Source organism: Pan troglodytes, chromosome 16 (assembly GCF_028858775.2).
Source record: "Pan troglodytes isolate AG18354 chromosome 16, NHGRI_mPanTro3-v2.0_pri, whole genome shotgun sequence".
Classification (NCBI taxonomy): domain Eukaryota; kingdom Metazoa; phylum Chordata; class Mammalia; order Primates; family Hominidae; genus Pan; species Pan troglodytes.
In genome coordinates, this window is record NC_072414.2 from 25,159,201 (window position 1) to 25,179,493 (window position 20,293).

At 41.0% G+C, this 20,293-nt stretch overlaps 1 protein-coding gene and 1 long non-coding RNA gene across 4 annotated transcripts in view; both read right to left on the reverse strand.

Annotated features, from left to right (window-relative positions):
• Positions 1-7,923, reverse strand: part of TMCO5B (transmembrane and coiled-coil domains 5B) — a 37,198-nt gene extending 29,275 nt beyond the window's left edge. Inside the window, exons 1-9 of one of the 3 annotated variants that reach the window (XR_010151583.1) lie at positions 7,776-7,902; positions 6,867-6,911; positions 6,053-6,202; positions 5,616-5,733; positions 5,258-5,308; positions 4,532-4,600; positions 2,972-3,028; positions 2,419-2,478; positions 1,807-1,871 (exon numbers count right to left, since the gene is read on the reverse strand). Coding sequence is in view for 2 of the 3 variants with exons in the window: in XM_009428726.3 (XP_009427001.1) it covers positions 1,807-1,871; positions 2,419-2,478; positions 2,972-3,028; positions 4,532-4,600; positions 5,258-5,308; positions 5,616-5,733; positions 6,053-6,229; positions 6,867-6,904 (635 nt within the window). In the remaining variant the exon portion in view is untranslated. Of the gene's footprint in view, positions 1-1,806; positions 1,872-2,418; positions 2,479-2,971; positions 3,029-4,531; positions 4,601-5,257; positions 5,309-5,615; positions 5,734-6,052; positions 6,230-6,866; positions 6,912-7,775 lie in introns of all 3 variants that reach the window. The other 2 variants (XM_016927885.2, XM_009428726.3) reach the window with 2 other exon arrangements.
• A 7,901-nt stretch (positions 7,924-15,824) lies between these two features.
• Positions 15,825-19,924, reverse strand: LOC107968506 (uncharacterized). The gene is made up of 2 exons (XR_001709688.2): positions 19,797-19,924; positions 15,825-16,112 (listed from the first exon to the last, which is right to left on the reverse strand). It is a non-coding gene; the product is annotated as an uncharacterized LOC107968506 (long non-coding RNA).
• Between the last annotated feature and the right edge of the window lie 369 nt (positions 19,925-20,293).

The window sequence follows — 20,293 nt, forward strand, 5'->3', positions numbered from 1 at the left end:
AATTGTATACATCACTACACCCTTCTGCCAGAATAGCTAAAATCATAAAGGCTATAAATACTGAGTGAAAGTAAGGATGAGGAATAACTAGAACTCTTGTACATTTTTTATGGGAGGGGATATTGGTACAGGCACTTTGGAAAATTGTTCAGCTTATCTAGTAAACCAAAGATGTATATACTCTGTGACCTAGAAATTCTATTCCTTGGTATCTAACCCAAGAAAAATGAGAGGATACATCCATCAAAAGACATGCACAAGAATGCTTGTAGCAGCTTTATTATAAATTTCCAAACTGGAAATAAGCAACATGTTCCTTAAGAGTAGCATAGATAAATTGTGCCATATTTCTATAATAGAATATAACAGCCGTGAAAAAGAACAAATCATGCAGCAATGCGAGTGAGTCTTAGTGAAAGCCAGACACAATCAAGAACATACTAAATTTATATAAAGTTCAAGAATACTTTAAAAAGAAAGAGATGCAAGTCAGGCTAATGGTTACTTTTCCAGGAGTATTGACTGGGAGGAGGGGACGGAGATTTTCGGGAACTCAGAATGTTCCACAGCTTGATCTCAGTGGTGTTATCATGTATAAAAATTCACCAAGCTATATAAAATTTGTGCACTCTATGTACATTATATAATGCAATTGAAAAGTATAAATAATCAAAAGGAAAGTGTGACAAGTCCTGAGACATACAGTCTATGGAAAGAAAGTATAAAAGGGCATCACTGGGGCCTCTGGTCAGTCTGGTGGACCCACTGCATCCTGGGAAAGGGGACAGCACACACACATAAAGGAATATTTCTGGGCCCCTAGTCCTCTTTTTACTACGTTTCTTCCTCTCCGAACATAGCTCCAGATAATTTTCAGGAACGGCATGCCTCTGAGGACATGTGAAAAGAACATTAGGGCCGGGCACGGTGGCTCACGCCTGTAATCCCAGCACTTTGGGAGTCTGAGGCGGGTGGATCACCTGGGATCAGGAGTTCGAGACCAGCCTGGCTAACATGGTGAAAACCTGTCTCTACTAAAAATACAAAAATTAGCTGGGCGCAGTGGCACATGCCTGTAATCCCAGCTACTTGGGAGGCTGAGGCAGGACGATCGCTTGAACCTGGGAGGTGGAGGTTGCAGTTAACTGAGATCAGACCATTTTACTCCAGCCTGGGCGACAAGAGTGAAACTCTGTCTCAAACAAACAACAACAACAACAACACTGCATCCTGGGAAGATGCATTAAAAAGAACATTAAAGAGAAGAACATTAAAAAGAGATTTTTTTTTTTTTGAGACAAAATCTCACTCTGTTGCCTAGGCTGGAGTGCAGTGGCCTGATCTTGGCTCACTGCAACTTCCACCTCCTGGGTTCAAGGGATTCTCATGCCTCAGCCTCCCAAGTAGCTAGGATTACAGGTGGCCGCCACCATGCCCTGCTCATTTTTGTTTTTTTTTCAGTAGAGACGGGGTTTCACCATGTTGGCCAGGATGGTCTCGATCTCCTGACCTCAGGTGATCCACCCGCCTCGGCCTCTCAAAGTGCTGGGATTATAGGCATGAGCCACCGCGCCTGGCCAAAAAGAGGCTTTTAAAACACCAGTTGCTGAGGAAGGCAAGAGGAAAGCCTGAATGCTGTTGGTTTTCCAGTCTGAACCATGGAGTGGAGGCTGAAAGAGATGACTTGTTGGAGGCCATTTACACAGTGACACACACTGTGCTGAGAAGCACCCCGCCCTTCAAAGACCACCCGGACTGCCGGACTGCTACTGCAGTCTGTCAGGGAGGCCATTTTTCTAAGCTTACATTTGTTTTTCAAGAAGCAGCGTCTCCTTTTCCTCTTTCATCTTCCTCAGAACTTCCTGGTATTTCTTTCCATGAAGTTAAAAAATAAACAAAGTCATAAATGGAAAATTTCCATATTTCATCATGATGTCATTAATAAAAACATTCTGCTAATTATTTTCCAAACAATATACTCATCAGTATGCACACACCAGTGGGGGAGGGGTTCTAATAAAAAATTCAAAGATATTAGTGACCAGAATGGATGTATATGAACAAAAAGAGCTCCCTCCCATTCAGGTCCCTGCTTGTATTCAAATCCCAGCTCTGACGTTTACTAGCTGTGTTCCCTGTTACTAGCTGCATTCTAACTTCCTGAAACCTCATTGTCCCCTTGATCATAACTGTCACGCTCATAGAATTATTGAACAAATTGAGAAAAATACTATAGGCTGAGTGCTTAGCACAGTACTTGGCACAAAGTAAATCCTTAACATACATCCGTCTTCTTGTTGCTGTTGCATACAGAGCATTTTCCCTAGTGACACATTCTAGCCTAACGAAAAACCAAGGAACCCATGGCCTTGGAGATATTCTGCCTCTACTCGGACTTTTCCTCCACGTGGGTTGTACCTTTATGTAGTAGACCTGGTCCTTACAGAGGTCAGACACAGATTGGTAGTCACTCTCTATCTAAAAAGAAAGAAAATTAACAAACCTCATGAGTTAAATCAGAACCAAGCCCAGTCTCCTCCCTGGGGCCCTACCTGGTGCACTGGCACTTGGCTGGTTACCTAGCAACTCCTGACTTGAAGGAAAAGCAATCACATCACAAAGAGGTGACCTCATCATTAGGCACAGGGTCTGGTTTTAAGCAAAGGAAATATTTTGCCCAAGTTGTCATCTGCCTCTCATGTGAAATACCAGGGGACGTGTCAAGGCACTTTGGTTTGGAATTCAACAATGGTATTTGACATAGAGATGTAAGAAATGGTAAAAGCGTATTTTTAATAGAAGTTTTCTTTCCCTTCAGCTGCATAAGAATGCATAAGAATCAGAAATTCATTTGCAAGATGTTTTTGTACCTCCCCCTCCCATGCCTCAAGCAGATCTGTTTCTAAGACCCTTGGGATTCTCTCCCATTCTATCCCGGGCAGACCCTCAGTGGAAGAGACATTGCCTCTACCTTGGCCAGTTCCTCCTCTTGCTTTGCACAGGACTCTGTTGACTTCTGTAGTCTTGCCTGTGGAAGACAATGAGTGACGGCAGAAAGTTACTAGCATTCTTTTATGGAAGGGAAGTGGGTAATTACCATATCCAGACCAGCAGAGGGCATGATACTAATGGCTATCATGTTGAAGACATCTGATAACAATTTAGGGTGGGCACTTGTTATTACCCCCTCCCCTCTCCATTTTACAAATGAGGAAACAAAGGCGCAGAGAAGTTGAGTATGTAACTTGTTAAAGTTTAAAGTGGCAGAGCTGACATTTACGCCTCAGTAGGCCAGTGCCCATTCAGTGAACCCAGCCATCCTCCTTCCTCCAGGCCTACTGACCAAAGCTCACAAGCCTCTTCCTCCCACTCATATTTCATAGGGTGCACTGGCATGTCCCCTGAATCACACAGAAAATAAAAGAGAAACCTGGGCCAGGCGTAGTGACTCACGCCTGTAATCCCAGCACTTTGGGAGACCAAGGCAGGCAGATTGCTTGAGGTCAGGAATTCAAGACCACCCTGGCCAACATGGTGAACTCTGGCCAATGTGGTAAAACCCCATCTCTACTGAAAATACAAAAATTAGCCAGGTATCGTGGCGTGTGCCTGTAGTCCCAGCTACTCAGGAGGCTGAGGCAGGAGAACTGCTTTAACTCCCGGGAAGCAGAGGTTGCAGTGAGCCGAGATCTTACCACTGCACTCCAGCCTGGGTGACAGAGAGAGACTCCATCTCAAAAAAAAAAAAAAAAAAAAAAAAAAAAAAAAAAAAAAAAAAAAAAGAGAGAGAGAGAGAAACCTGGTTTCTCTTTTTCTGAGAAATACATAAGACAGTGGAGCTCTTGTATAGTGGGCTCAGTTAAATTGCCACACTCACCACATAAGTATGCAAAGAGCTTCCTAATAGGGGTTTTCCCCACTATTGGGTGTCCAGTGTAGTCATTCATTCAATATATTTTTATTGGGCATCTACTATGTGCCAGACACATAGTTCTAGGCCCTGGGGAAACAAATGAACAACATAGGCAACAATTCATGTTCTCAATGAGTTTATCTTCTAGCAGAGGAAAAAGATAACAAAATAAATTTTAAAAAAACTTCTTTGGCCTTTGAGCCATGGGTTGGAAATCAGAAGATCATGACACATCCCTGTATGATTATGGGAGTCAATATTTTCTTCCTATTGAATATCTTATTTGTGTGTCCTCACTTAAATAATAAGCTTCTGGAGGGCAGGTCCCAATGGGCATTCAGAACATGTGTTTTATCGACTGGTGGAAGATGGGGACTCTGGAGCAGTTCCCTCCACTTTGATCCACTGCAGTCATCTCTGCTCCTAGTGTGACTAGTGATGTCATAAATGCCCCACAGGCCATGGGATTACATGCAGAGAATAAAGGACAGTGACTCATCTCTGATAAGTACACAGACATAACCAGTACATACACTAGGGTAGTCCTTGAGAGCAATTTCTCACAGGACCTAGAATTGACACATCTCCCAGAAAAATCTGTTTGTTTTTTCTACTCACCTTCATTTCCTCCAGGATCTGCTTTGTGGTTTCTTCTTCAAGGCCAATATTTGTAAATAACCCTGAAATCTAAAATACCATTCAAAAAATCATGAACTAAGTAAGGCACACAGACATGAAAACCTGGGCCAGTGGCAGACTGGGGTCCCAGGCTGTAGATGGTGGTTACTAATTCGGGCCCTGGATAGAAGCTTGGAAGAAAAGCATCTCCTTCTCCCTGTGGAGGCTGCCTGACTCCATGTGGGCTAGACAGACTTTTCTGTTCCCATAGCCCATGGAAGAAAGGGCACAGTGAGGAGGGGGGGACGATGAGAAAGGGAAGAGAGAATGGGGCAGAGTGGGAGGAGGGATAAGTCTTTTCCCCCTGTAAAGCCCTTTAGCCCTCTCACCACAATCTGTAATGCCCAGAGAACAATTGGCAGCAGCAGTGCAGAGGGAGCATGCAAACTTTGCCAGTTGCTCCTTCTTCTCCAGTCTCTGTGATTACAGAGTTCTGGAAGATAACTCTTATTGATAAGATTCCTAAGAAACGAGGCTTGTTTCCAGGGCATGCTTTGCTATGTGGAGAACAGCCTTTCCGTTAACGTTTATGTATATCTTTTCTCATTCTGAATGTGCCTAGGACCCCTCCTGCATACTCCCAGCCCAGCCCACCAGCCTTTCTTTTGTGAAGACACAATGTTCTTAGGGACTCGGTGACCCTAAAAAACCCAGGGCTCCCCTTACCTTTTTCTGAACCTCCACCACATTCCTGCTTAGGATTGCATTACTTTTTTCCTGTGGGGAAAAAGAAAGTCAAGGGAAGAAAGTTGCTCTGCCGTCATCTCTCCCCCTTCTTCAGGCCACTGGAATAATATCTGGGGATTAGTCTATCAAGTCGGAAAAGTGCACTCTGGCTCACGCAGCAGATCTGGGAAAAAAGCCTCTTCGGCCCCCACGCCCAGTGCTTCATTCCCAGAACACTCTCTTAAACAGCCATGATTTGAGACACAGAAGCAATGAACATGGGATGAATTCCTGGGAAGGAGAGCGGCAGAATGCAAACAAAATGCATCCAACGGTCCTTTTCTAGACACCTCCTTACCAGCTTTGCTGTCTCTAATTCCAGCTCCCTCAGGGATTCCTCCTGTTCATCTATGATATAGTTCAACTCCTCCTCCTCTTTGGCTTCTTCTAGTGACAAGGCCAGCTTTCTTTCCAGGCTGAAAAATATAAAGTCACCCAGGTGTGGCTCAGCCCCTAAGGATGCTGCCAGGGCCCCAGTTTGAGAAGCTACTTTCGAAGTCTCAGGAAGTCAGAGTAACTACCAAATGCAATGGCGATAAAATGTCAACCTAATGTGAAAATTTAATGCAAAAATCTATACCTGAAGTATTTTGAGGGCACTGTAGTTCATACTTTAGGATTTAAATAAAACGTCAAGATTCACCATCAAATAAGTGAAACTTTCTTCCACCTTCTGTATCCCAAAGGACCTGCAGGGGCGGGGAGGCCCTTCCCCCACCAACCACAAAGCCTTACCTTGAAATAGTTTCTTCTTTCTCTTTAATCTTTCTAAGGAGAACCTGATTCTCCATATCCAGTTTCTGCAGGTCCTTTTCAAGGTCTGAATTCAGGCAGTCAAGGTTCTGTTTTACGGCTTCTAATGCTGGTAATTCTATTGTCTGGTACCTACAGAAAATCATCTTTATCACCAACCTCGGGACAGGAAAACATAGGAGCCCTAAGAAGACGTTCCCATATAATTTCACTCATTCTCTTATCTTCTGTTGTTAATAAGCTTAACCAGCCTTATTTTGTTTTCCATGATAAATTGATTTCTACACTGTTTTGCATAAAGTAAATTCCTGGAGTGGAGCCACATTTTAATTTTAAATACTATAAATGGAACCCACTGAAACAAAGCTTTCATGAAGCAAAAGAAATATTTTTTCTATGAATACTTTAACACACTTGTTTTAAAATATCTTAGATGAAGTATGCAGAATCCAAGTGATACCTCTAAAGCATTTAGAGACCTGCAAGGGAAAGGCTTCTCCTTTTGTTATCTTCTAACCTAGTCAGGCAGGGACATGGGCTGAGTAGAGGCCAAAAGGGTGATGAATCTTTTTCCTGCCAGACTGATTAGCTGTTTGAGACACTAGAGATCTTTGAAAACCCCATCATTATTCTGATGAAGAACAGAGAACTGAAGCCAAAGTTTCTTATCCCTAGGAAGCCTCCTCAGACTTGAGGAGATAAATTCTCACACAATGGAGTTCTTCCTTACTGGATTGCTGGAGACTTTTCCCGTGGAGCTTCCTCTACTGAACTCTTTTATTATTCCCATACTTACACATCATCCAGTGGATTCTGTCCAACGTCTTCCATCATAGCGTCCCTAAAATGTGAACACAAACATCCGTTATGGAAAAGCCCCTAACAGTCAATGCAGTAATTGCCCCAGGAATGAGCAGGTAAAAGGTAGACCTTGTGTTCAGGCCACACAGAGCCAAGAAGAAACGTAAGCCTCCTACACTCTCATGCTTCCCAGGATCAATTGCAGTATTTTTTACAAGCTAAATTTCAGTAAACCAGATCATATTTTAATTTAAAAATCTCATAAATGAAACCCACTGGAGCACAGGAATCTTTTTGTTTTCAAAATTTTCCACACTTTGGCTCCATTTTCCTTTTCTCACCTACATTTGTCCCGTCACAAGTTGCTAAGGGTACTCATGTATGTCTATTGACAAATATACTGAGTGTTTGTTTTTAACCAAACCTTCAGAGAAACTTTAAAAAATAGTAGAAGAGTTAGAGGGTACCAAAAAGTTGGCTGACTGATTTCTATTAGCTTATTACCATCCTACTTTCAAAATATCTCTAACTATTATAAGTGGAGTTAACCCTAAAACAACAGCAGAAACAGCAGCATGGGCAACAGGATACAACTACTGAAAGGAAGAAACACATGTCAGGCTCTCAGACACAGCATATCCTAATCATCGCACTAAACAAGTTCAGGACCAAATCCAACCTAAGAAAAGTAGAGAACAAAATCTCTATTCTCCTTTCACATTGCATCTTCTCTTCTTTTCCCTTCCTGTTTAAGCTCTTTTGTTTTAATCCCCTTTTCAATTTCTTCTCCTGCCTCCTCCTTTTTTTTTTTTTTTTTTTTTCCCACTCTCCCTGGATTTTACTTTTCTTTCTATGGTCTTTACACATAGCAATGTGGTGTGATGATGATGCCCTCTGAGCTCACCCTTCTCTTCCCAGTTGACATTTCTTCTGATCCCAACAGAGATTTCCAACTGAACGTCAGAACTATCAGAAAGGGCAATGACTTACTGATAGTAAGCACGCATAGCTGGACCTATTATATAATCTCTGGCTGGGCCGGCCAGCATGTCATAGTGGGTTGGGTGGGTGAGGGTAAGCAGGGGGGCGGGTGGGGCAGCAATAATCCATCTGCGGCATCACTGTGGGCACAGTGGGAGCAGAGTTCAGCCCTTTAGGACGGTCTAGATCTCTTCTGTAGCAGCAATAAGATCTATGAAACAGATTTCTAGGTACAGTTTAAATCTCTTCCAAAGCAGTAATCAGTTTTATAGAACATATTTCATTTTTCCAAATCTCTAGGCCTAATGGTACCTGTGATCACTTTCATTTCTCTTCCATGATCTCTGTGTGGCATGTGTACAAATTGCTGCCCCCAAATCCAAAGTGTGCATCTATATTGAATGCATCCAGGAGCTATAAGGTAGGGATGTCAGAGAGCAAGCCAGGAAGGACCTGAGAGAAGACTTATCTAAGAGCTAAGCAAGCCCTCATTCTCACCCAATCAGATTCTTGGAGTTGCAAAACAAGCCTCTTTATTTTCCCTTAACTGGCAATGCCATCATTGGGAAAAAAGGATCTGACGTTTCAAAGGTGGAAGGAGTGTGTGGAGGTGGAACAGGAAGGAAGAGGAGCGTAGGGTCCAGAGATTCCATTTTACTGCCTACTCCTTTGGAATTCCCTCTTCGCTTTTTGAGGTCTTAAATTGCCGGAACAGTAGATGGCATTTTACACGTCAGTGTCACTCTGCTAACCATTCCTGGATTCTTCTCTGTGTTGACTAAGAAGATGAGGCAGGATACAGAATTGAAGAGATATCAATAAAGGTGTGTGCTTGGACTTCAAGTCTGTCCATTTCTGTCCTGTATACGCAATTTACTCCCCTATGATCTTTTTTGTTTCTTTCTTTTTTTTTAGCTCAAAATGAGAGAATTCTTCTATGATTTAAGTCTAACCTTTTCCAGATAAATTGTACCAATCTCAAGTTGCTGAAAAGTCCTTATAAGACACACTACTGTTTCTCCCAAAACATCTCTCCCGTGCAGTAATATCTCCCATAATCTTATCCATCCTTTTCAGTTAGCTGAAATGCTGCTTCTGTTTCAGTAGGTAGCTGGTAAGACACGAGCAGAGCCGGAAAGGGCTTTCCCGCCACACACACACACACACACACACACACACACACACACACACACACACACACCAGGAATCAGAAATGTGAGGCGACCATCAGGTGATGGTCAGGCAGTTGTTACAGTGCCTCTCTAAAATAATAATTGGTTGCAGCCGGTGCCAGGGAAAGGCCGTCTCCCAATAAATACAAACACCTGAAGTTGGTGATCAGCCGCTTTCTGGTAAGATCTCAGGAGCTGGGCGAGGGGGCTCAAGCATGTACATTAAGAAGCAAAATGGGAGAGTTTAACTGGTATATGACTTCCTAGGAACATTTGACTGGTAAGGGAAGAACACCTCAAATGAGCACATGAACAACTCTAGGAAACACACTGCGCACCTCACCTCCCAAGTGCTAGCAGGCCACTGCGCATGCGGACAGCGTACTCCAAGGGAAAAATCGGAGAGACAGGACGCAAGACCTCAGAAATATGGCAACATGTGAAACCTCAAGTCAAAGGTCAAACCGTGCACTTGATCTCTCAAGTTGCACGCTTGGCCCTCTTCCGAGTGTACTTTACTTTGTTTCATTTCTGCTCTAAAGCTTTTTGTTTCTCTTTCACTCCACAACTCCCATCTAAAGCTTTTTGTTTTTAAATTTTTTAAATTTTTAAGAGACGGAGTCGCGCTCTGTCGCCCAGGCTGGAGTGCAGTGGTGAGATCTCGACTCACTTCAAGCTCCGCCTCCCGGGTTCACGCCATTCTCCTGCCTCAGCCTCCCGTAAAGGTTTTTAATAAACTTCCCTTCCTTCTCTAAAACTTGCCCCGGCCTCTCCTTCTGCCTATGGCTTCTCGGTTGAATTCTTTCTTCTGAGGAGGCAAGAAGTGATGTTACTGCAGACCCATATGGATTTGCCACTGGTGACACCTTCTACAGCTTCCTGGATGCCAGCCCCAATCCTGGCAGAATGATTCCCTCTAACCTCTTTTTGCCTCTTTGGGGATTTTTATATTGTTTTTAGGAATATGAGCATACTGGTCTTCATGCCACAATTAGGCCACAAACCCTTTGAAAGTGTGTGTGTTAATCAAAACCATTTTTATTTATCTCCTCAGTTGGGCTACAGGGGCACTGTTCACAGGAAATTCAACAGGAATGGTGACTCCTGAAATTGTTCAAGAAGGGACCTTGGGCAAATTACTTAAACTCTCTCCAAGCACAAGTCTCCTGACTCGTGAAATGAGCACTACTTCTACTTTACAAAGTTGCGGTGATGATTAGATGAAATCCCATATGTTAAGCTCCTAACACCATGCCTGGCATACGGTGAGCGGCATCTAATTCTCCCTAATATGGTACGTGTTTTATTTTTTTATCTCATCTTTCTTCTGCACATGGCATATGCTATTTTTAGAATAAATGAATTAACAAATGGCTTGTTCTTCTCCTTTTGTCTAAAACAGGTATTCTTCACCCTTTTCTTCTTTCAACACAACTGAGAGACTCTAACCTGTACTCTCCCATTAGTACACTCTCAGCAACACATTGTACCATGGCAGCATTCCCAACAGAGGGCCATGTTCCCCAGGACACCTATCCACAGTCAACAGGAATGTAATTTGAAAGCCTTTGTAAAATGTCCCAGAGCAGTAGACACCTCTGGTTGAAAAACACTAATGAGGAACATTTTCCCTCCACTAAACTGCATTTTCCTTTTCTTAAAGACACTGCACAAATTCACCCTTTTGATGAAACTTCCCAAAATAAACCCTTCTTACCTTATTGCTCCAAGTAGATAGTGTGCACTTTGAAAGTGACCACATTTCCCTTTCTTACTTTACAACCAAGAAGTCAAAGCCACATTTGAAGCCCCAAATTTTTATGATTGTACTGAACGTCATGGTGTATAGTCCCATCCTCACACTTTATTCATATTCACAGAATCCTGATTATTATTATTATTATTATTTTTATTTATTTATTTTTTTACACAAAGTCTGGCTCTGTTGCCCAGGCCGGGGTGCAGTAGTGCGATCTCAGCTCACTGCAACCTCCAACTGCTGGGCTCAAGCCATCCTCCCACCTCAGCCTCCTGAGTAGCTGGGCCCACAGGTGTGCACTACCATGCCTGGCTAATTTTTGTAGAAATGGAGTTTTGCCATGTTTCCCAGGCTGGTCTCAAACTCCTGAGCTCAAGCAATCTGCCTGCCTCAGCCTCCCAAAGTGCTAGGATTATAGGTGTGAGCCACCACACCTGGCCTGATCCTGATTTTTTCACTATTTTGTGTTAAATATAGATCCAGATATAGCTAGACATAGACATAGTATAGACATAGTTGTAGATATAGATATGAGGTGGGGGAGTGAGGTTGAGCGTAATGAATAAGCACATTGGGAATCAGACCAAACTGACTTTGAATACTGGCTCAACCACTTCACATATGTAAAGTCTTGGATAAGTTATTTAATCCTTTTGAGCCTTGGTTTTCCAATTTATAAAATGGAAATGATGTGTGCCTACTTCATACAATTATCTTGAGGTTGAAGAAAGGACTTATCACAAAGCCTGACACAAAATAAATGTTCAATAAATGATGATCATGATGATGATTATTTTGAGATAGGGTCCTGCCCTGTTGCCCAGGATAGAGTGCAGTGGTGCAATCATGACTCACTGCACCTTGGACCTCCTGGGCACAAGTGAACCTCCCACCTCAACCTCCCAAGTAGCCAGGACTACAGGCATGTGCCACCATGACCAGCTCATTTTTGTATTTGTTGTAGAGATGGAGACTCACTATGTTGCCCAGGCTGGCATCATTATTATATTAACGGTATCTAAACTGGTTCAGCATCATTAATAGTCCCTCTTCATCCATCACCTCAGGGCATTCCTCCAGGCTATGTCTCTGTCAATCATTCTTGCTCTGTTCTGACTAGCTGTAGTTCCTTCCTTTGCCACATCCTTCTTTGGCTTCTGCTTCTCTGTCCAGCTCTCTTGGCCTCACTTTTTTGCTGTCGCTGTATTAGTCCATTTTCACACTGCTGATAAAGACATAGCAGAGACTGGGAAATTTACAAAAGAAAGAGGTTTATTGGACTTACAGTTCCACACGGCTGGGCAGGCCTCACAATCATGAAGGAAGGCAAGGAGGAGCAAGTCACGTCTTACATGGATGGTGGCGGGCAAAAAGAGAGAGAATTCGTGCAGGGGAACTCCTCTTTATAAAATGATCAGATCTTGTGAGACTTATTCACTGTCATGAGAACAGCATGGAAGAGACTTCCCCCCACGATTCAATTATCTCTCACCAGGTCCCTCAAACAACACGTGGGAATTCAAAATGAGATCTGGTTGGGGACACAGCCAAACCATATCAGTCACCTCGACTTTAGATATTCTGGTTTTTGCCCTGGACACCATCCTTGGGCTCTTCCTTAGTTTTACTCTGTCACCTATAAATCATACTCCCCAACTGTTTACCCAGCTTAGCACTTGGAACTGTAAATCCTGTATGTTTAGATAGGGCATGAAGGCTGTCTGAAGCTGCAAATCTTTTGTGATGATACAAATATGCTATGACCACTAAGTGGTCAACATAGTGAGCGTTGAGTTGATTTAATTGCCAGTAAATACATGGACCAGTAAACAAATTTACTAAGTAGTTGACTGAGAGAGAAAAGTTGGGGGAGTTTACTGCTAGAAACAAATATTTGGATGGGTTATGCTAATTAAAAATGGAAAGTTTGCACTCTGGATAGGGATAAATGAATTCACATATTTGTACTAGGTAGATTAAGGCAAATGTCTTTGTTCACTGGCCAAGAAAGTGTTTTCAGTTTGATCCAGTAGGGCTCTGGCATACTGGGATCTCTTAAAGGTCTTAGTCATTTGTCATCTTTGTAGAGTGAATTGCTCAAAGATGATAGTCTCCCTCTCTTTCTCTTTTAAACTTTTTATTTAGACATGTTTATAGGAAAACATAGCACCAAGGGGCCCTATGTACTCATTACACAGTTTTCCTCAAATACCTTTCATTTTCATAGTACAATATCAAAAGCAGGAAATTGAGATTGGTGCAATGTGTGTAGATACCTCTATGACATTTTATCACAAGTGTAGATTGTGCAACCACCACAATGAAGATTCAGAACTCTTTCACTACCACAAAGATCATCCTCATACTACCTCCTTATAGGCACATTCACTTTCTTCTCCTCCACTATCCTTAAACCCTAGCAGCCACTAATGTATTTCCCATATCTATAATTTTATTACTTACAGAATGTTCTATAAATGGAATCATATGGTGTGTGATCTTTTGAGATTGGCTTTTTGTTCCACTATTTTTATCCCTGAAATCCATCCAAGTTGTTTCATGTATCAATAGTTTATTCCTTTTTATTGCTGAGTAACATTCTATGGTATGGATATAACACAGTTTGTTTATTCACCCGTTGAAGGACATTTTGCTAGCTTCTAGGTTTGGCTATTACAAATAAACCCGCTGTGAATATTGTGTACAAGTTTTTGTGTGGATGTAAATTTTCACATCTCTGGGATAAATGCCCAGGAGTGTGATTACTGGGTTGTATCATAAATATATGTTTAATTGTTTACAAAACTGCCAAACTACTTTCTGGAGTGGCTGTAGCATCTTACATACCCACAGATAAATGTACAAGGGATCCAATTTCTTTGCATCCTTACTAGCGTTTGGTTTCATCATTTTTTATTTTAGCTATTCTAGTAGGTTTGCAGTAATAGCAGATCATGGTCTTAATTTGCATTTCCCTAAAATCTAATGAATTTAATCTTTTCATGTACTTATTTGCCATCTGTGTATCCTTTTTGGTGAAAGTTTCCTCATGTATCTTGCCCATTTTCTAATTGTATTGTTTGCTTTTATACTATTGAGTTTGGGGAATTCTTTATGCATTCTATTTATGAATACTTTATCATGTGTGCGACTTGTAAATATTTTCTTCCAGTCTGTAGCTTGTCTTTTCAGTGCCAAAGAGAGTTTTCACAAAGCAAATTTAAAAAATAATTCATGCCCAATTTATAGATTTTTTTTTCTTTTATGGATTTGGTGTCATATCTAGGTCTCTTCACAAAGCTCTGGGTCCCTAGGATTTTCTCCTATGTTTTATTCTAAAAGTTTTATAGTTTTCTGTTTTACATTTAAATCTATGATCCATTTTGGGTTCATTTTTCTGGAAGGTTTGAGGTTTATGTAGAGTTTTTGTTTTTGTTTTTGTTTTTCCTGTGGTTGTCCAATTGCTGCAGGAACAGTTGTTGAAAAGGCTATCCTTCTTTCACTGAATTGGTTTGCACTTTTGTCAAAAGCCAGTTAGCCAAATGATTCTCTTTTAACAGTTTCAGCTGATTAGATCCAGTTGTGGTGATACAGCATTTTGTTTTCATATTCATAGGCAAATGCTGTCATAACTGGATTTTTTTCCTTTTCCATGGCATAGGCAGAATATAAATGTGTGATTAATTATACTTGAATTCCTAAGTAACTTTAGTAGCCCTCAAGCTAGGACAGATGCGTGACTAGTTAGTAAACTCTGGATCTTTCTATGCCATATAACATATTTTGAAGCCTGGGTCTACATACATAAAAGCTTTTAAGAGTATGGACAGTATGTCCTTTTTCCTTAGTTCATTTCTATACAGTATAAAATCCATGAATATGAACCACTTGCTGGTGAATACAAACACAAATGCTCACCTGCCTTCTTGATAAATAGTTTCATTCATGCCATCCTAGCAAATAGAAAGAATGGTATCGGCAGGGTGCGATGGCTCATGCCTGTAATCCCAGCAATTTGGGAGGCCGAGGTGGGCAGATCACCTGAGGTCAGGAGTTCAAGACAAGCCTGGCCAACATGGTGAAACCCTGTGTCTACTAAAATTTAAAAAAAAAAAATTAGCTGGGCTTCATAGTGCACACCTGTGATCCCAGCTACTCAGGAGACTGAGGCAGGATAATTGCTTGAACCTGGGAGGTGGAGGTTGCAGTGATCCAAGATCATGCCACTGCACTCCAGCTTTGGCGACAGAGCAAGACTCTGTCTCAAAAAAAAAAAAAAAAAGTAAACAACAACAAAAAAATTAGCCAGGCATGGTGGTGTGCTCCTGTAGTCCCAGCTACTTGGGAGGCTGAGGCAAGAGAATCACTTGAACCTGGGAGGCGGGCGTTGCAGTGAGCCAAGACAGTGCCACTGCACTCCAGCCTGGGCTACAAGAGTGAAACTCTGTCTCAAAAAAAAAAAAAAAGAAAAAGAAAAAAGAAAAATATTAAATATTACCTGTGTCAAAGACCTTTTAGATGAGTCTAAAAATGATCAGACCGGCCAGATACAGTGGCTGTCTGTGGGATTACAGTGCACCTGTAATCCCAGCCCTTTGGGAGGCTGAGGAGGGTGAATTGCCTGAGCTCAGGAGTTCCAGAACAGCCTGGCCAACATGGTGAAACCCCCGTCTCTACTGAAAATACAAAAAATTAGCTGGGCATGGTGGCGGGTGCCTGTAATCCCAGCTACTCAGGAGGCTGAGGCACAAGAATTGCTTGAACTCCAAAGGAGGAGGTTGCAGTGAGCCAAGATCATGCCACTGCACTCCAGCCTTGGCGACAGAGAGAGACTCTGTCTCAAAAAAAAAAAAAAAAAAAAAAAAAGGATAAAAAAATAAAGAAAAAAAATCAATCAATAAATACATAAACAAATACATAAAAATAATCAGCCCTTTGGACTTCCTACAGCTTTTCCTTCACCTAGCAGTTTGTCTTTGTAATAATGCAGCAGGGAGCTGTAAGCTTCAGCAGCTTAAGAAACAGAATTGAAGACTCCTACTTACTGTTTCAAGTTCTTTTTTATTCTCAACAGCTTAATTTTATTGAGAACTGCTCCAGTTTTGTTCCAGTACCTGAGGCTGTAGTGAAGGTCTATGCTAATTTGTATAGCTGCAGAATGCAATTTTAACCTTTTTGTTTGAAATCCCACAAGTCAGAAGGGTTTTTGTTGTCATGCTATTCTAGTTCTCTGCAAATATCACATCTTGACAAGACAAATTGTTGCAGTGTCAGGAATTAACTGTCTTCTGACTAAGGTGAATTAATTTTCAATCACTGGATTGCGTACCTGGAAGAAGATAAAAATGTAGATTGAATATGTGTTTCAAAAGATCTTGCATTCCTTATTTTATATGCAAATATGTGAAAAATTAAATCTTTTGAGATTTAAAAGAGATCCAGTTATTTTGTATGTTGTATAACTTTTCACAACATTAAGACTAAGTTGTCAATCAAAACTAATGGAATAAAATTATATGATAATAAAATATCATTAAGAGAGCATTGTTCACAAGGTAATAGTTGAATTGTACAATTTGTGATCAAAGATCAAAATATAATGAATGGCTTCATACCAAAAAAGAAAAATATCCTTCTAACCCATCATGACAAACAATTTTTCTCATGGTAGTCTTAATATCTGGGAGGGATCTATAAGAATTCTAGAATTATTATTAGGACAATGGGATCGTTCAACATCAAAATAATGATAACACAGAATTTTTGAAAACTTTGAAATCTGATTTTTCCTCTGTAATGCTACCTATAATGGAGTGTGTTAATGAAAACTTAGCTGTGTCCTGCTTTTTATATCTGTTGGGCTCATTTGAAAAAATGAAAATTTCAGTGGACAATGTTAGGTCATAATTCATGTGAAGCTACAGGAAATCTTAATACACTATCTATGGGATGTAAATTGGCATGATAACCAAGGAAAACGATTTGGAGAAAACAACCACTTTGCAAAAGCACTTTTGTAAATTTGTAAATGGCAAAATAGAACTTGTACCTGTCCTACAAGACATCAATCTCTCTATACAAAGTACCCTGAAAATACTCTTGCACTTATACCCCAGAAGAGAGTGTACAATAATTTTTACTCTGCATTGTTAATAATAGCAAAACACGGGAAGCAACCCAAATGTCCATAAACAGTAGAATGGAGAAATAACAGATACACAATACAAGAAATAATTTATAATCGTAGTCAATAACATACAGGAATCTCTCAATCATAATGTTGATCAAAAGAGGTAGATCACAGAAGAATGTACATATTCTAATTCAAGACATACAAAGTACAAAATAAACAAAATGTTTTAGTGCAGTGGTCCCCAACCTTTTTGGCACCAGGGACCGGTTTCATGGAAGACAATTTTTCCACGGGGTGCAAGGGTGGGGGAATGGTTTCAGGATGAAACTGCTCTACCTCAGATCATCATGCATTAGATTCTAATAAGGAGGGTGCAACCTAGATCCCTCGCATGCGCAGTTCACAGTAGGGTTTGCACTCTTATGAGAATCTAATGCCACCGCTGATCTGACAGGAGCCGGAGCTCAAGCGGTAAAGCTCGCTTAAGCGGTAAAGCTCGCTCCAGCCGCTCACCTCCTGCTGTGCACCCTGGTTCCTAACAGGCTATGGACTTGCACTGGTCTGCAGCCAGGGGCTAGGAACCCTTGTTTTAGGGTAGTTTTGTAGGTGATAAACTTACAAAAAAAGAGAAAGGGCATAATTATCACAAAATTCATAATGGTTAGCATTCTGGAGAAGAGAGGGCTTTGTAGATTCTGTGAGTGGCACAAAATGTGGCCCTTTTGCTTCCAGTGTCCAGATACAAGGAGGCCTGGTTCTCTTGGAACTCATGCTTTGAGGGTGCCCGAGTAGCTCATGGAAAGGAATCAAGACTTGGGTCTGAAAAAGTATTCTGGCAATAGCCAGTACCAACTTCCCAGCTATGTGAGTGAGAAATCTTGAAGGTAGGTCCTCCAGTCTAAGAGCTCCAGCTAATACTTTATAAGCAAAATAGTAGTTGTTCCCACAAAGCCATCCCAAATTGTAGGTTTGTGGGGAGAAAAAGTTTGTATTTGGTTTAAGCCTCCAAGTTTTGTGTGTGGTTTGTTGTTATATAGCTTGCAGATAAGCAGCAGGCAGCCTAACCCTTAAGTGTCACATGAGGAAGAGGCAAGGAACCAGGAGCAAAGTGTTCAAAATTCTTTCAGATTTTTTTTTCTTTTAAAAAGAGTTCCCAGGCTGGGTGCGGTGGCTCACGCCTGTAATCCTAGCACTTTGGGAGGCCAAGGTGGGCGGATCATAAGGTCAGGAGATCAAGACCATCCTGGCTAACATGGTGAAACCCCGTCTCTACTAAAAATACAAAAATTAGCCAGGCATGGTGGCGGGCGCCTGTAGTCCCAGCTGCTGGGGAGGCTGAGGCACGAGAATGGCGTGAACCCGGGAGGCGGAGCTTGCAGTGAGCCGAGATGGCGCCACTGCACTCCAGCCTGGGCGACAGAGCGAGACTCCGTCTCAAAAAAAAAAAAGAGTTTCCAGTTTGAAGTTACTACAACTGTACAGTGAAGGAACCTGACCAGAATAAGTTAGACAGGACTCTTTACATCTCCTGGACCTCATAAGCAAGAAACAGCAGCCATGCCTAAAAGGTCCTATCTTAAAAAGCCTGACTGTCATCCCAGGCCCAAAGCACTGGCTAGAGAGCTTTGCTGGACGAGTCCTTCAACCTCCTGCCCTCCATGCTAGTCCTTCACACTGAAGATGACATCTCGTCTTGGTCCTGCTTCTCTCACTTGTAGTGACAGTCTTCCAGCCCTGCTGTGCTCTCAACCTGAGTGCCTAACTCTAGCTAGTTGAAACTGGGGCTTGAAAATGCAAAACATTCAGCAGGAACTTCTCTGATACAGACCTAAAATCAACAAAAGCAGTCACAGCCATCATGCCCAAGATCAATCCAACTCCACAAGAGTCAGTACACAAAAAACCTAAGTCCAGAAACTGTCCCAGGAAAATAAAAGCTACCATATGAGAAATTTCCCAAATGTAGGTTAGGGTTTTCTTCCATAGGTCCACAGTGGCCCCCTGACAGCCATAGAAAGAGCTGTCAATCTTTTCTAAAATTTATTAGCAACTCTTTCATTTTCTCAGGTACACCTCGGGAATAATTTGAAGAGTTAATTGAAACTGATATGTTGTAATTAGGGACTTTTGGTTTCCCTAGAGTTTAGGGCCAATAGCTACAGAATCTTATTAGAGAATTTAATTAATGTATTTCCTCTACATTTCTACTGACTAGGAGGGAAACCAGAACAGTGATGAAAGACTTTTCATAAAAATAAAAGAAGTTAGGTAAATTACCATTTCTAAGCCTCAGTATAAAAGAAAAATACTCTTTTAATGCAATCTTGTTAACCTAAATAGGTTAAAATGCTTCTCTATGCTTTTTTTAAAAAAAAATTGCCATTTCTATTTTAAGATAAATTAAGACTCAAAAGGATATTCCAGCTTTTGGTGAAATTAGTTTGTCAAGGATTTGGGAAAAATATAATCTTGATTATAAGGGGTAAATGGAATGAAGACTATCTTAGCTAAGAGACAACTTGAGAAAAAACTACATTAGTGTGAGATTACTCAAAGAGGGCATAATATTTCACAAAGTTCTCATTCTGTGATAATAAACATTAAAGTTAATGTGCCAAAATACATCCCCATCAATCTACAAAATGTCCCCAAATAGAGATGCATTAATTAGCAGTAAATACTTTTGCATTTAGGATCAACCTGTTGAAATATTAGTATTCATGGAAACAGTACTGTATCAATTATTACAGTTTTATCTTGGATCTTTGGAAATACTACTTGGATCTTTTGAAATACTACTTATAACTACTTAAAGATAACTTCTGAATAAAATTTAATGACAGTTTATTCCTCCTTATCAAGATTTAGTGTCTATCTCACCTCCTCTATGAAGACTTCCATGAATTCCCAGCCCCAAGCAATTAATTACTCCATCTTCTTTAATCTCACAGCATTTTAGGCTTGCCTCCATTATAAATGTATAACCACTCGCTAAGACATAAACTCCTAGAATTTTGATGGTGCCAAAACAAGTGAGCTTAAAGGTTAACGAGTCATAAAAGAATTGTGACACCTGTAAATTTTGTGCAATGGGAAAATTCTTTTTCAGTTCAGATGCAGCCCATATGTTATTCTTGCTACAGAGGCTTCAGGAACATTCAGAATAGAGACAGATAGAAAGCATTAGCAATATGCATATCAAGAAAATATTCCCAGTTAACGAGTATATGTTGGCAAGTATTTCGCCACACTTACTTAGCAATTCTCCTAAGAAATAAAGTTGATGGGGGCCCTGTTATATAACACCTGAATCTGTAAATTTGCAAAAGAAAAAAAAAACAGAATTCTCCGAATTCAGCAACAGGTGCCTTGTTACA